At 42.3% G+C, this 17,117-nt stretch overlaps 1 protein-coding gene across 1 annotated transcript in view; it reads right to left on the bottom strand.

Moving 5' to 3' along the window:
• ADAMTS2 (ADAM metallopeptidase with thrombospondin type 1 motif 2) overlaps positions 1 to 17,117 on the bottom strand; it is a 1,719,397-nt gene that overhangs the window by 189,080 nt on the left and 1,513,200 nt on the right. Inside the window, exon 16 of the mRNA XM_086931466.1 lies at positions 8,595 to 8,758. Within this exon, the coding sequence (XP_086787592.1) occupies positions 8,595 to 8,758 (164 nt within the window). The remainder of the gene's footprint in view (positions 1 to 8,594; positions 8,759 to 17,117) is intronic.

Genomic DNA, 17,117 nt, shown 5'->3' with positions numbered 1-17,117 from the left:
TATTTGGTGGCAGTCCTAAACCTCCTTCGAGTACGGAAAATTTCAATCATTAGAAGTTGACATAACTCTTCAAGAAATCATGGATGCCATTAAATCCTTAAACAAACTAAGGCTCCTGGGCCAGATGGATTTTCTGCTGCGCTATTCTTGTCTTTTTCCTCTATTTGTGCCACTAAATTACTTGAACTTAGAATTATTTTCTTTTGGATACAAAAGACAATTGATCTTTTTTAGAAGTATTAATAGTTATTATTCCTAAACCTGACAAAGGTCATACACTTTGTAAAATCTACTGCCCTATTTCATTAATTAATTATGATTGTTAAATATTTGCTAAACCTTTATCATCTCACCTACAAAACATTGTTCCCTTACTTGTAAAGTCTGACCAATTTGGCTTTCTTAAGGGTAGAATTGCTATTGACAAAGCTATAAAGTTCTCAAACATTCTTACATTTGGTAAAAAGTATTATTCCCCTCTTGTGACTCTATCTCTTGATGCCGAAAAGGCATTTAACTGCATCAATTTGCAATGTATATTTACTACTCTTCATTGGTTTGGCTTTGGTCCTAAATTTCTTTCCTTTATAAAACTACTGTACTCTGGTCCTCATGCCAGTGTTTTTATTAATGGACATTTTCCCCTTATTTTCATTTACATAAAGGTATTAGACAAGGATGGTCTCTCTCTCCCTTGCTTTCTATTGTTTGTCTCAAACATATTCGTTGTAATTCACCTACTGCAGGTTTTAAACACAATTCTGTTTAAACCAAATTATGAGCTTATGCTGAGGATATTTTAATATAAATGTCTAATCCTATCTCCTCTTTAAACCTTTTTTACAAAAATCAAATTATACTCTGATATTTCTGGTTTATACATTACATTTCTATAAAACTGAAATTGTACCATTGAAATTCCCCTGTTATTTATATATGTTTGTGTATACTAATTTTACCTGGTGCTCTTCAAAAATCAAGTACTTTGTCATTTGGTTTTCATCCACTATTTGGAACGCTATCAGTTATTCTTTTGCTGCATTAAAACTCAAACTCCAGAAATTACTTTCATCATGGTCCCCTCTTCATCTTTCATGGTAGGGTAGACTAACCACCATCAAATGAGGCTTGTACCACATGTTCTTTATATATTATCTATGCTACCTTACAATGGACCTCTGTCCCACTTCTCTCCAATTAATTTTGTTTGTACTCAATTTCTCTGGAACAATAAGCACACATGCATTACTTTGTCTAAACCTAAACATCTGAAGAATGAAGGTGGAGTCCGATTTCCTGATTTCAAACAGTACCACTCAGCCTTTTTAATTCAACAATTTTATGCTTACTTTCAAGATTTTCCCACACCACAATTGATTGTATTTTACATTTCTGTACTGAATGATTTTTCAATTAATGATGTAGTTTGTATGACCAATTGCACTTTTATTTTTACAAATCCTATCCTAAAATAGTCTCATCATATGTTGCATACAATGTTTTTCGCAGCATTTGATTTTTATCAATGTTACCTTACTTCATGTGTTTGCTACAACAAATATATCAAATTGTGATGCAAATCTTTCAATTATAAACATTGGAAGGAGAAAGGTATTATGTTTTTTCATCAACTTGCACACCATAATTATGTTATTCCTTTTCCCCACTTACAATCACAATATAATCTACCAATCTCTTTTTACCAGGAACAAACTCTATCTTCAGCTCTTCAATCCTTTCTATCCACTAACGATTTCCTTCCTGACACTTTATCACTCACACTCTTGTCACCGTTGCATAACATTCCTCAAGACTCTTCACCCAAAGCTGCATATCTATATAACATCTTATTATCCCCTAATACTATAAGACCCTAAACTTTCATTAAATTACTTAGGGAAAATAAGCTTTCTATCTCATTTCCTATTCACATTTGGGATAAAATATGACTTAAACATTTTTAAATGGGTAATACTGCAAGTTTTACCCAATCTCACTTTTGTGTTTATAATAGAGCTGTTATTACCTCTGAATGTATTTCTAACTCTGTTCACAATTCTTCCCCATTATGCTGGTCTTGTTGTACATTTATATGTACGTCAACTCATTCATTTTATTATTGTTCTCCTGTTTTCAAGTTTTGGGGAATAATTTGGTTAAAATGTTTAAAGATTTTTCCATGCAATATTCATCTTTCAATTCACAATGTTTTGTTTGGGACTATGTCCCCTGACTTTGAACATCTTGCATCTAAACCTATGCTATTTGACCTTTTTCTAGCAATTGTCTCCAAGGTTATACTTTTTTGTTGGAAGGATATGTCTAAGCTGACTATATCACATGGTGGAATTTTATTTACGATGAACATAGAATAGCCACATTTTCCTAATTATCTGTGCAACAGAAAATTGAATCTGATCTGTATTGGCTACCTTTTGCTACATATCTCTCTTCTCACCCCACTTCATGTTAAAAACATTTTTCACCTTCTTTTCTCCTTTCTATATCTTTTCTTTTTCCTCTGTTTGTCTTTTTCTGTCTATCTATTCTTCCTGATTCTCTTTTCCCTCTCTCTTTCTCTATTACTCTCTATTTTTCTTCCTCTGTTAAAACATATATAAAACATATATTTGATTTTTTTATACTTAGCTTCTTACTGCCATTTTTTATAGTCTTAGTATTCTTGTTGTTATATGTTTTAAATGTATTTATATGCATATTTTTTCATTTGTATATTACTATTGTTGATCTTCTTGAGAATCATCAATAAAAAGTTTTTAACTAAAAAAAAAATATATTCTGCACTATCAAGTCTGTTAATATAGAACACATTAGGGGTAGTGCATAACCCTGGCGGATTCCTTGTCTCAGGGAGAATAGATTCATCCATTCCCTGCCTGTCCCAAATCTTACTGAGAAGGATAAATCAAAATGGAGGGCACACAAAAATATACCAGCCCACCATCCAGACCTGTTGAAAGCATGATTTACCACAACTTTGACCAGTTAGCATTATATAAACTCAAAAAAGATCAATAAAGGCTAGGAATAGTTAGTTACCCTTAGCAGCTTTATATCTACTTATCTTTATAACAACAAGGAGCCCCAATCAAGTCAACAAGGGACCTCGGGGAGCTAAATTCTTTCAATGAACAACGGTCCCATGCATTCATTAATAAAGAGAACAATAAATATAGACAAAATCCGTACTATATTCTGAATGACATGTCCAGCCGGACAGAGGGCTTGAGTTTACTGAATGTACAATTAAATTAAAAACAAAGTACCTTCAACTGATCACCCGTGTGGTACACAAGCCTGTGCCCAACACAACCAGATCTTAATACAGAAGGTATATTTACAGAAAGGAAGGCTTTTTAAGGCAGACACACGTTTTCTGTGTACTAGATACCGTTATACAGAAAAATCAAGAGAACACCATTACAACACATAACAATCACGTTTTATATACGGTGTTTACAAGGTCGACGGCGTTTCGGTCCCCCTATATGTTATAGGGACCATCATCAGGACATTAAATTAATGCCTTAACGTAGTAAGCCTCTAAGTTACCTAAGGGAAGGAATAAGAAACAAGGAATCACAATTATTGGAGAAAAACTAACATTTGTTTAGGAGGGTGACATGTGGTGAAAGTGAGCCAGTGGTGTTTAAGTAGAGGTGGTCTCTATTGTGGCAGTGACCAGTGTCTGATGGGCTGAGTTGGTGATGGAGCTCATATCGAGCGTTTGCGTGCTAATCAGGTGTTAAAGAGTAGATTGCCGTCTGTGATGTTCAATTAACGCTCCTCGGTCGGTGGTGCGCTAGGATCATGCTTGGCTATTGCGCACGTGGGTGTCAGAGTTCATGCCGGCCGTGTCGGAAAATGACATACGTTGGACAGTAATTGCACAAGTCATTATCCCACCCAGAGGTGGTGATCTCACTCGAATGCTAAACAGAGAGGAGCTGCGTTGGATACTGAGAACGGACAGTCTCAATTCTAGCTTGAACGTCCAAGAGGAATGGACTGCTCTCATCTAACCTCCAAATTTTGTGAACTGTCTTATTCCTTCCCTTAGGTAACTTAGAGGCCTACTACGTTAAGGCATTAATTTAATGTCCTGATGATGGTCCCTATAACATATAGGGGGACCGAAACGCCGTCGACCTTGTAAACACCGTATACAAAACGTGATTGTTATGTGTTGTAATGGTGTTCTCTTGATTTTTCTGTATAACGGTATCTAGTACACAGAAAACGTGTGTCTGCCTTAAAAAGCCTTCCTTTCTGTAAATCTACCTTCTGTATTAAGATCTGGTTGTGTTGGGCACAGGCTTGTGTACCACACGGGTGATCAGTTGAAGGTACTTTGTTTTGAATTTAATTGTACATTCAGTAAACTCAAGACCTCTGTCCGGCTGGACATGTCATTCAGAATATAGTACGGATTTTGTCTATATTTATTGTTCTCTTTATTAATGAATGCATGGGACCGTTGTTGTTTGAAAGAGATTATATCTACTTATCAGCAAGTGCAAGTCAAGACATCGCTCCAGTGTTCCTAAGCCTGTACTAAACTCATAGTGAATCTCCGACAGAATCTTCTCCTCCAAGGTGCAGAGCAATAGCCCATCAAGGATAACTTTACCGATAACTTTTACCATAGAATCTAATACAGAAATAGGAACATACTGGATAGTGGCAGTTTTCCTTTTTAAACACTGATGTAATAATTGTTTACAACCAAGGCTAAGGGAGTCGCAGTTTATAGGCTGCATTTATGCCATTTTATAGGAGGCGTGGCCAGCACTCAAGATTGTCTTTGTAAAGGTGCACAGGGACCCCATAAGGTCCTGGGGCTCTCTTTCGAAGGGCTTTTCACTAATGCTTGCTTCACCTTTTCCAAAGTAAGCATAATATTAATAGGAAAACGAGGTTGCCCTAAGAAATGGGACAGTATATGGGCGGCTTGGAGGCGCTATAGAGGGGAGTGGTTGGACTCGCAATCGAATGGAGAGCCGATGTGAAAAGGGCACAGACTGGAGCCGTTGACTGATAGATGTGCAGTACCACCACTGTAGGCGTGTGACGCCACTTCCGCTCAGGCTCCCCGTAGTGGTGGTTGTCCTATGGGCTAGGGTGACAAATTCAGGGTAGGGAGTAGTGTGAAGGGGGGAGGGGGGTTCTGTCCTTACATGTCTGAGCTGGGGGGGTTAATGGGGGTGATGTAGAGGCTGGGTCTAAGTCCGGTGGGTGGGTCATGATGGGTTGGATGACTATCTTGCTATGATTGTGTTTGCTTTTATCAATGATTGTCAATGATTTGCTGCTGCTCACTGATGTGCAATGTTATGGAGCTGGTTTTCTTCTTTTTTCTCTCAATAAAAAAAGACCTTTAAAAAAAAAAAAAAAAAAAAATATTAATAGGAAAGGTAGGTAGCTCGAAAAGGTTGTTAATGCTATCAGGGGGGCACCAGATTTTTTTGAAGTGAGTTAACCATTCTCCAGGATAAATTTTCAATCCCAGTAACTTCCTAAGTGTTTTGGAGAATGCAATAGTCAAGCTCAGTGACCTCTTAGGTGTTTTGAATAATTTAATATATTCGAGACCAGTGACCTCAGGTGTGTTGGAGAATTCATTTGAATTTATAACCTGTAAAAACTCCTAGGTGTCTTTCAATTTACAGGAGCTTACCAACCTTTCCCATGTTTCAGGCTGCTGGCCAGCCTTCCCTTTTTCTGAGAAATTTTACAGCCCCTTCTGCAGGACACTATTTAATCCTTATTCCTTAGGGTAGATTTCAATGCATGCCATAACCTGGAAAGTGTTTCTACAAGCCACATGACACCAGGTTCTCTGTGTCTTTCTAGGAATTCCCAACTGCTTCAGGACTAAGGCCTTTGTATTGGCACTCAAGTTTTCGAAACACTCAATGATGGAACTGGGGCATATTTCAAGGGATCTACAGTCCAAAACCAGGTCTAGTTTGCCTACGATTACCTGATGCAGAATATTACCCATTTTGGCGATTTCCAGACCAGACTTCACCCATTGTATTTTCAACTCTATGGCGTTAGAAAGGGTGTATGGCTGCAGATAGTTGTACAACAAAATCCCAATTATCCCAAACAGAAAAATCATCTTTATAAAAAAGAATTATAACCAATCTAAAATCATTTGATCACACAAGATAGAATACCTGAAAATGTGCACTATTAACTAGTATCAACTTGATACAACAATCCAATATTTTCAACTGGGATGGGCTTGATATAGCAATCCAAAGCTTCTTTGAAAGCTATAACAAGTAAAACTGCTGGGAGCCTAAAACAGCTAAAACCATAATATACAGGTTTTTGGCCCATATGTCTTGCAGTAAAATAATAACAACAGGTAGATATGTTCAACCATTTATCCAATCTTAGTATAGCCTCTACGCCCACTATGATCCAGCATATTAGTTTTATATTCTGCACATTAGACATAACATAACAGGAGGGACAGCCTGATCTCCACGTCACAACAATGGATCTATAGAACTAACTCAAATAAACATTGTCTTGGTAGGGTGATGATTGGTTAATTTCTGCCTCCCCTTTTTCCATACCTCATGAGGTACAGAAATGCCAAATGGTACAGTGCTTGGGATGTGTAATAAACTGACAGAAGTCCCATCTGCATCTGGCCCAAAGTCTCCCGTTCATCGGGTGATTTTTCAAATTGACCATGGAGGGTCACCAATGGACAAATTCAAATCTCAAGGGATAGCACTGTTGGACAAGGAGCAGGCAACAACCAGGGAACAGTTGAATGTGGGAGGGCTGATTAATGTCACCCTAGTTGTATTTCCCATGTCTTGCTGTTACCTATAGTCATTAATTCAGCATCTCTTTTTAAACTGTGATGAATGTCCGTGGACTACGGACTTTTGCTCTTGTCACTCCCCAGATCTGTGAATCTTTGGGTTGGTGGTTTCCTCCAATAAATCTGAACCAAGGAGTCTCTTTCTCTCGTCCATCTCCCAAGATCTTGACGACAGATGCCAGACACAGAGGACGGGGAGAAATCCTGGTAAACTCCATGGTTAGGAGATTGTGGTCTTGGAGGACAGTCTGCGATTGCCATCCAATATTTATGCCAGACTACAGTTTCAGAACAATCTTCAGATCAAGTGGTCTGTATTCAATAAAACTATGATAAAGATCATTCTTACGGGAACTGCCAGGGCAGCTCAAGAAATACATCAGTACCCTCCCTAGCCCCAGCTATTTTCCTTTGGGAAGAGTCAATCTCTTTTATGTAACAGCAGTATACCTTCCAGGGGGGAGAATAGGCTGGCAGACAGAGTGGGAGGGAGCTATGCTGAGTGTTCCGTAGCTAAATAACAATGAGTTTGTGCCCTGTTTTTCCAGAAGATGTTAGCTCAGTTCAGTCAGCCATGGCTGAACCTTTTGAGTCCAATTTCCCTTCTTTCAAATTTCTGCTCTCTCACACAATCTCCAAGGGGTAGGGAGTGGATGCCTTAACCCTAGGCTAGCTGCAGGGCCTGCTAAATGCCTTCCTCTCTTTCTGACTGATCCTTAAGGTCTTGAGAAACAGTTAAATGAAGATTTGAAATTTGTTACACCCAAGTCTTATTCTTGATGGCAACTTGTTCAGGGAGAAGATTGGGAGAGCTGGGGCCCTACTATGTAAGGAATCTTTCTTACAATGTTTCTGATAATATGGTCCTACAAACCTCTATGGGTTTACTAAGATGCCATCTGCTTTTTTTTTATTCTTTTGAATGTCCATATAGCACTAAACCATCAATGAAATAGAATTGCCTTTATCAGCAGGACAAATGTTCTGTTTTCTACTTTTGGGGAGGGGCAGTAAAATCTCCCTTCTATTTCTACTCTGAGTAGATGGATCCTTTTATCAATCTTCATACGTTATGACACATTGAGAGTTCCTTTGCCTGGGCATCCACTCTACAAGGTATTTGCAAAGGAGCAATTTGGTCCTCTCCCTATATGTTCATGAAGCAGTATAACTTACAGGAGGGAGGAGGTTTTGCAAGGGGTTTTGTTTCACAAGTTATTGAGTGATCTTAACTCGAACAATATGTTTCCTTTGTCAGATATTTCTTTCCTGGGCCCTGTGGCAACTTGTTTATGCACTTAGTTATCACCTCATCCGTTAGGACAAGGAGGAGAAAGATGGACCCGGAGCCAATGGCCTTAGATGAAGGCAATTTTAATAATGATTACCAGTAAGAAAATGGGATCTGTGCGCATGTGCCTGCTATGGATAGAGGAAGATCTTCTCAGCATAGTAACACTGAACTCCGTATTAGAATGTTAAATGTCATTGCCTTGAGACAGCTTGCTACATAACCAGACGAAATCCCACTTTTTAAAAACTATTTGTGAGCTGTTTACCAAAATGAGTTGTTTCTCTATGACATGGTACTTGCTGCTGTACAACAAATTTAGGATAAAAAAATGTTTTAACATAATCATTTATTGCTACAGATCTGTCATTAGTATTGACAATGCAGTCTTTATTTCTTATCAAATGCATAAATGTATTGTTTTATTTAACTCACCAGAATAACTATTCCATGAGGCAAAGGCCCTATAGTTTGGACGGTCTCTCTGTTGTCGTCATTCCGGTAATCCCATTCTACCCCCATGTCGATAAACACTTTGGAATCTGGAACATAGTTGTCTTCATTCAAAATAAACTTTCCTGTTACCTGGTTCCTAATTGCTGCAAAAACACACCAAAAAATTGGTTAATCTCCACCTAAAAAATTCTTGATTTTCTCCTTGGGTTTGAACAGATATATGCACACCAAACTTGCATTTAATGTGTACTTTTCATGCGTAAAATCAGTTGTTATAACTCCGCCCGTCATTTGCCTTTCATGCTGTGATTCTGTGGTGGCGCCTCCTTGTAAGTCAGAGTGTGTGGGAAGAGTTTTTGAGGGAACAGGAAGATGTAATAACCTGGCTGATAGATGCGCAGCTTGGACAAAGCATCATGTACATTTGGAAATTGCAATCACATTTGGTTTGGACAACGCACTCCAGCTTATTCAAGGTTGTAAATGTGAAACGTTCAAACGAGATGAGCTGGTATGACCTCTGTCCAAGGTCAGACAAATGTCACAGTTTCTTTTGTGGGTCACCTTCAGCATTGTACATTTTGTGATCAATGATTAAATTTCAATTGAGAGATATTGTAGTTGAACTTGTTAAGATGTACCACTCTCACAGACTCATCACATTTGTGCTGGATATTATGTTTGTGTTTAGTAACACCTAATTTGATTTTTCTCTCAGTCATCCAATGTTCGAAATGCATTGGGAATCCCTTTGACAAGGATCGGAAGGTCCATTTGATTGTTAAATATACAACAGATAGCGCATGCGCTGTCTACTGGGCGAGACCTAATAAAGCTGATTGAGGAGCCTAAAAGGTCAGTAGGAGGTGATTTTCGGTAGTGGTACCAAGATATGCCTCAACAGATCTTTTTGTGTAGCAGGCAATTATTAAATCTCTGTATTCTACAAAGTTAATTGAAGTAAGAACTTGCGTTCTATTCAACTGCAAATACGGACCATTTAGACTCATACGATGTAAGCTGCTTCTCCTCCGTGCCCTAACACACAACTAATTTCTCTAGGACTGACTTTGGCCTGCCTCCGACTCACAATGACTGCAGCAAAACCTGAAGGTGAAATGCGTTCATGACCATACTGTAGCTCATCTTGGACACTCCGACCTTGCAGTTCTCTGCATCTTCCAGTTCTTAGTCCTTTGAATCACATTGACATTGATAAATTATAATGTATTATATGTTATATTTAGGATGAAAAACAGGGGCCTAGATTTAAGGAAAAACAACATGCAATGCATCGCTGCAACTAAAGATGGTGCGTTGCGTGAAAGGGAGAGTGAAACAGTGCCATATCTATTCAGAAAACAATGCTATATCTATTCAGATATAGCATTGTTTTCCTCTTGCCAAGCACTGCTGCATTTTAGGCTTCCATGCACCAACACAATATTAGGAATAGGTTTTATATTGGAAGAGGCCCCTTCCCAGTACACCAACTGTCCTTTAACACTTTTCCTGCTTTCTATGCGTGCTGTACAATGCAGCATGCACGCAAAGTAGGAAACACAAAAAGAAATTAAAACATTTCTCATCAATATGTCTGCCTCCAGAAGTTGTAAGACTCTGGCACAAGTCCCTGTCTATGTAGGTTTGTAGATTGGATTTGCATCAATACCCATGAAGGATTGAGTGGGAATGCCCATGTACCACCCATGGAACGTACTCTTGAAGCAAAGTAATTCAAAGCACGGCATAGTGCAACATTTGAATGACTTTGGGAAACTATCCAATGAATATCCTATTTTGCATCAGATAATAAATCCCAGCATAACACTTTGCATCAGGTTTCAATTTCAAAAGAAATACAAACCTCTTACAAAGTGTTTGTAAATCTGGCTCAGAATGCTTTTACATGCATGATGCTGTGAGGTTTTCTCAACACCACTGCACAAACATGCACTGAACTACAAAGCAGTGCCAGGGAAAGCCAGAAGCTACTCTTGATGAAATCAACAAAATTGCTCTGCTGTAGCCATTTGCTGGCTGTAAAAATGGCAAACGTCTTAGTCACTTTCTATCTTGCCTTGGATTGCACTGTGCTAATCCTATGCTTATAAGCTCTGGTAGAAATACAGACATATGAGGTGATCAGAAACAGAGTGCAGTTGTTGTTCTAGGGTGCTATAGATGAAGGAGCTGCTCTCCAACACCTAAAACTTAGGAACTACCAATAGTTACTTGCTTCCTTTTTTCCATAATTTATGCAGAACTTTAAGCCTGATAGGGTATTGTCTTGATTTATACTGGGTGCTCACTTTTGTCTGGACAAAGCTATACCTCTCTGAAGAGCTCTAATATGAGTGGAACACATGGGTCAGGGGTTGCTTTTATTCATTCAACGTTGGTTTAGATGGTATTTTTCATCAATCCAAGCCATAATACTATGACAGGAGTGGTAAAAAGGCTTTTGTCATTTTTAAGCTAGGCTTGCATGGCACTAGCTCATCCTATACTTAAATATTTCCCAATAAAAATGGCCAAAGGATTTCTCGCTTTCTAGCTCAGTATGAATGGCACTGTTTTTTTCTATGCTTAAAATCTCTGCTAGAAAAACTGTCCAGTGGCAAAGAAGGCAAGGGACTCACGTCTGAGCATACCCTGCCACACTTATGCTACTGGATTCAAGCAAGCCGGGCTGAAGACGGCTGGAATGCCAGAAACCGGTCCTCGGAAGCTTGTTTCCGGTCCAGGGAAGACATGGCTTGGCAGTTGGGGCTGGACTGTTCCCATGAGGCACAGGGTCAGACTGATTTGCATATAGCCATGTCTGAACTGGGGTGGCAGAGTGGGCTAAAGAACGGTGATGGATTAAATCCAGATCTTTTGACTGGGTGTGAGTGTTTGATTGATTCAGATGCTCCGTCCATCACCACCCCCTTTTATACCGCTTTTGGCCGCCATAAGTGTGGCAGGGTATGCAGTGTGGCAGGGTATGCTCAGAAGAGAGTCACTTGCTCGCTTTGCCACTGGATTCAAGCAAGCCGGGCTGAAGACGGCTGGAATGCCAGAAACCGTTCCTCTGAAGCTTGTTTCCGGTCCATGGAAGACAAGGCTTGGCAGTTCGGGCTGGACTGTTCCCATGAGGCACAGGGTCAGACTGATTTGCATATAGCCATGTCTGAACTGGGGTGGCAGAGTGGGCTACAGAACGGTGATGGATTAAACTCAGATCTTTTGACTGGGTGTGAGTGTTTGATTGATTCAGATGCTCCGTCCATCACCACTTCCTTTTGTACCGCTTTTGGCCACCATAAGTTTGGCAGGGTATGCTCAGACGTGAGTCCCTTGCTCACTTTGCCACTGGATTCAAGCAAGCCGGGCTGAAGACGGCTGGAATGCCAGAAACCGGTCCTCGGAAGCTTGTTTCCGGTCCAGGGAAAACATGGCTTGGCAGTTCGGGCTGGACTATTCCCATGAGGTACAGGGTCAAACTGATTTGCATATAGCCATATCTGAACTGGGGTGGCAGAGTGGGCTAAAGAACTGTGATGGATTAAACCCAGATCTTTTTACTGGATGTGAGTCTTTGATTGATTCAGATGCTCCGTCCATCACCACCCCCTTTTGTACCACTTTTGGCCGCCATAAGTGTGGCAGGGTATGCTCAGACGTGAGTCCCTTGCTCACTTTGCCACTGGATTTAAGCAAGCCGGGCTGAAGACGGCTGGAATACCAGAAACCGGTCCTCAGAAGCTTGTTTCCGGTCCAGGGAAGACATGGCTTGGCAGTTCGGGCTGGACTGTTCCCATGACGCACAGGATCAGACTGATTTACATATAGCCATGTCTGAACTGGGGTGGCAGAGTGGGCTAAAGAACGGTGATGGATTAAACGCAGATCTTTTGACTGGGTGTGAGTGTTTGATTGATTCAGATGCTCCGTCCGTCATCACCCCCTTTTGTACCGCTTATAATCTCACATATGTCATCACTCATGACATGCTAAATGATATCAATGATGACATCACTTTTCACACCACTGATAATATCTTCCAAGGTATTGAGCCTCAAATAGAAGCATGGCAGTAATGGAGACAAGTCTCATTTAGTAAGGAAAAGCTGAATGGTGGACATCATTTATGGCATCACCTACTACAGGGAGCAGCTCCTGATCATACTCCCTGCAGGAATGAGCAATATTTGAATTTGTTTTCCTGCCAGCAGAGAAACAGATAAAAAGTCCACTCCCAGTGGACAGGAGCAGTTTTTTAAGCTCCCACCTACTGGGAACCGACTGAGTTTTTTCCCCATTTGGTAGGAGTTTTGAGAACGCTCCTGCTAAGTGAGAGCAAAACAGGTTTCTCTGCCTGTGCCACTGCGAGCAGGGAACCACTTTGTCCTAGGGGTGGGATCCCCAGGACATATCACCTGAGCGGGCCCTGGGGATGGGATCCCCAGGGCCATTAATGGCTCAGGGAGGGGGTGGTGTGACCCCCGCCCCATTTTACAAAATTTCATCCTGAGGTGTGGGCTACCCGGGGTCTCACAAGGCTCAAGGGGGGGGGGGGCTTGTTTAATGAGTTTGGCAATGGGGGTGGGCTCCCCAGAGATGAGAGCCATGCACCTTCTTTCCCCATACATATTATGTTTTGTTCCTGGAGGTGGGCTCCACAGGACCTCTAATGGCTCTGGGAGGGAAGCATCCCCCTACCCCATACACAGTATGTTTTGTCCTGGGGGTGGGCTCCCTGGGTCCTCTGATATCTCGAAGAGTGGGAGCCGAGGTCCCCACTCCCCTTAAATATTGTTTTTGGGCCCCAAGGTGGCTCCAGGGGCCTCTGGAGGTTCGGGGAGGGAAGCCACGCAGCACACTTCCCCTTTATAAATACAACCCTGAGAGTGGGGTCCCCGGGGCTTATAGTAAATAAATGTGGGCCAGCACTTTTTTTTTATCCCAATAGAGTTTGCAGTTTTTTTGCCCTTTCTTTCTTTGTTTGGACCCCTCATGTTGCTGGCAGCAAATCAGAGTGCACACTCTAGTAGGAGTCCGACTCATGCTGGAACAATATAGCCCAGGTAAATAAAGCTCTCTGGGTCAATCAGAATGCTCTTATTTTATATTTGCATTCCCAGGAGAGTTAATCCAGATTTTGGCGGACCCAGCTAGGTAAATATTCAATTATTTTTTACCCTAAATTTCTCAAAACTACTGAACGGATTTATACCAAATCACAAAAAAAAGCACATTCCGTGGACTACCATCTAGCTTCCTGCCACATCTGGTGTAATTCCGTTCACCATTTTTTGCTGTAGCCTTATCTAAAGTAGTCTAATGAAAATGTATGGGGATTTTCGATTTTGGGACCTCCCATTTTTTCTCATGCCCCCGCTTGACAGATCATCCCAAAACTTTCCAGGAAGGAGCGGAGGTGGATAAAAAAAATTGGGGGGAGTTTTTGGGAAGATTCGTCAAATGGGGCCAACATTATTAGCAAACCAAAAAGCACTCTTCCTATGGAAAAGCAGACCTAATTACAAGTTGGCACCCGCCCACTAGAAGATATATATATATATATATCTATATATCTATAGCTATACACCCCCCCCATGCACTGCTTATGACCTAACATATTACATCACTTATGACATGGTTAGTGACATCAGTGATGACATAACTGATGATATCTCAAATGACATCAGTGATGTCACTGACAATGTTATGAGTAATATAACATGCAAAGTCATAAGCAAACCACTGCAGGGGCATGAGTTATAGTTAGCTTATCTAACTATAACTGCTGATTTTTTCTGTTTTTGTACAAGTGAAACCTGAGCCTCACTATAATGTCTGTGTAACCTTCCGTTTTTTAAAGTGAATTTATCAGGGTTATTAATTCCATTTCCTAACTATAACATCCCCGTAACCTTTGTTTTTTTTTGGTGAACTTCTAAGCGTTTTTATCTGCTAATTCCTAACTAAAACATCCCTGTGAATTTCTATGGTTTTTTAACTAGTAATTGCATTTGCAGAGTGGTGGAGAAAAGGGGCGAGCCTCTGACCAGCTGTCATGGATCCCGATGTGTAGGACTTACAGGGGGTACTAGGGAGGGCTTCTTGACCCCCAAACTCCCTTAGGAATAAAGTGGACTTAATACCTCAACCACTAGTGCACCACGAACCGCGTTTGCAGAGTGGTGGAGAAAGGGAGCGAGGCCTCCAAACACCTCTTAGCAATCCTGCTGTGTGGGACTTATTGGAGATAACAGGAGGGGTAGTTGGCACCCAAGGATGTCCTTGGGGGCCAACTACCCCTCCTATTACCTCCAGTAAGTCCCACATAGCAGGATTTCTGAGACCTTATTTCTCCACCACTCTGCAAACATGCACTACTGCTGGTGCACTACTCGTAACCCTGGCCCGAGTTCGTGGAGTTGCACCACGCGAAGCTATGCAAAGTGCAAAAAAAACTCTGTTGCACGAAGCGGAGCTCCTCGAGCAGCGGAGTACACTAGAAAAATGCAGTTCGTTGTGATTGCCCAGTGCCGAAAGCTTGTCCACACTGCAATCATTGCAAACAGCACCATGCACAGCCACTCGAGTACATTTTTTCTCCAGCGGCAGCTTTCTTAACGCGAATGGGCATGTTCTCAACACGAGCGGTTGTGAGCATATGCGGCCACTCGCAATGAAAAACCTGACCCCTCCCCCCGCGTTGTGAAATCTCACCGGGAGGTTTTTTTCCACGCTTGTGCTTGCCAACTTGATGTTGGCGATCTTGAACGAGGAAAACACTCGCCGAGAGGTGGCTATTCTTCGCTTGAGCTCGCCAACTTGACGTTGGTGAATGTGAGCGAGGAGTGCCGGATACTCCGCAAACACCGCGACCCAATCGGAGTTCACCGCCCAGGGTTAACTACTAGTAGAGGAATTAAGTCACCTTGGAAACTGGGGGTCCTTAGGGGCCAACTACCCATCCTGTTACCTCCAGCAAAGTCCCAAACAGTATGTTTGCTAAGAGGTTTTGGGTGACCATGCTCCCTTTCTCCACCACTCTGCAAACATGCATGGCACACTACTAGTTGGAGGATGAAGTCCCCTTGGCTCTTGAGGGTCCTTGTGTGCCAAGTAGCCCTCCTGTTACCTCCGATAAGACCAACACAGGTAGATTGCTGAGAGGTCATCAGAGGACACATGCCCCTTCTCCACTGCTCTTCAAACATGACTCTTCATGCAGTACTTATTGGGGGAAGGAGTCCACTTTAGTCCTGATTGTGAGAAGTTGGCCCGATATGCAACGTTCGCTATTCTAGCGACCGCTATGTATCGTTCCAACGACCCTTATGGTGTTTGGTTGTAAGTCAACCTATAGACCAGCTATCCTAGTAGCGTGGATACGAGCAGTCTAAGGCTAAAAACTCGAGAGGGCGCGTTAAGCCAGCTGTTTACCACACATGTACCCCTTGAACACCCAGTGAAAGGACACCACACAAGTGTTATGAAAATAAACAGGATATTTATTAAGATTCACAACAGCCCTGGACTCTTTATGAGGACAGGGTACTAAGCACAAACCAAATCTCTTAGGAAAATACTTCAAGTGCACAATTAAAACAAGTGTCCGAGGACACGGAAAGTTTAAGGTCTCGGGCGGACCCGATAAGGCAAGTCGGAAGCGAGGGACTCGGGACCCTAGAGTAAAGAGGCTATGCAGGCACCGAAATGCCGAGTTACCTAGCCACGAGGGCTGCGGCTGCACAAGTCTTACAGGCGTCGGGGTCTTCGCTGACGAGCCAGGAGCCGGAAGAAAAGGAGTTGCTGGCCGGCGACCAGTGATGAATAGTTCGTAGAGATCCAAGCCTGGATCAGAGATTGTTGATACCTGAAAGCAGAGGGGACCAAGTTCGTACTACTAGCCAGTAGTCAGAGGGTACCAGGATGGCACCGGTTGGCCGTCACCTCAACCAGGTGAGTGGGCGACGCTAGGCTCTGCAGTCCCACGGACCAGGAGGCGTTGTCGGCGACCACGGCGGAGGTGCGAGCTGTCCCACGAAGGATGATGCTGTTGGCGTCGCTGGGCCCAGGATGGGGCAACAAGCCTTGGCAGATCTCAGGGCCACGTGGTGGGCCTAAGATGGCGTCTTGAGTGGACCAGGAGGGTCCGGGGTGCTTCTCGCAAAGATGGAAGCAAGGGCCAGTCTGGAGCAACCAGACCAGCAGTGTTGATTGTCGGATGTCGTCACAGAAGGGCACAAGCCAGCGGCTAGTGACCAGACAACGTGCTGAGCAGCGAGCAGAAGGGCCCCACGCAGATCGTGGAGATGCTGGGAGACTGCACTTCAGTGCTGGAGCGGCTCAGGGTCGGGGCTTCTCGGACCCCAGAGCACTCACCAGGGAATCGCTTCGATGGTCGTGCTGGTTTAAGAGCGTGCAGGTTCTGATGATGGCCGGTCCCTCGAGGTCTTGTCGCACCCACAGATCACAGCTGAGCTGATGACGTGGGTAGAG

The sequence above is a fragment of the Lissotriton vulgaris genome, chromosome 7, assembly GCF_964263255.1.
Source record: "Lissotriton vulgaris chromosome 7, aLisVul1.2, whole genome shotgun sequence".
NCBI lineage: Eukaryota > Metazoa > Chordata > Amphibia > Caudata > Salamandridae > Lissotriton > Lissotriton vulgaris.
Note: the sequence above shows the minus strand (reverse complement) of the source record. Positions and strands in the feature narration are given on the sequence as shown.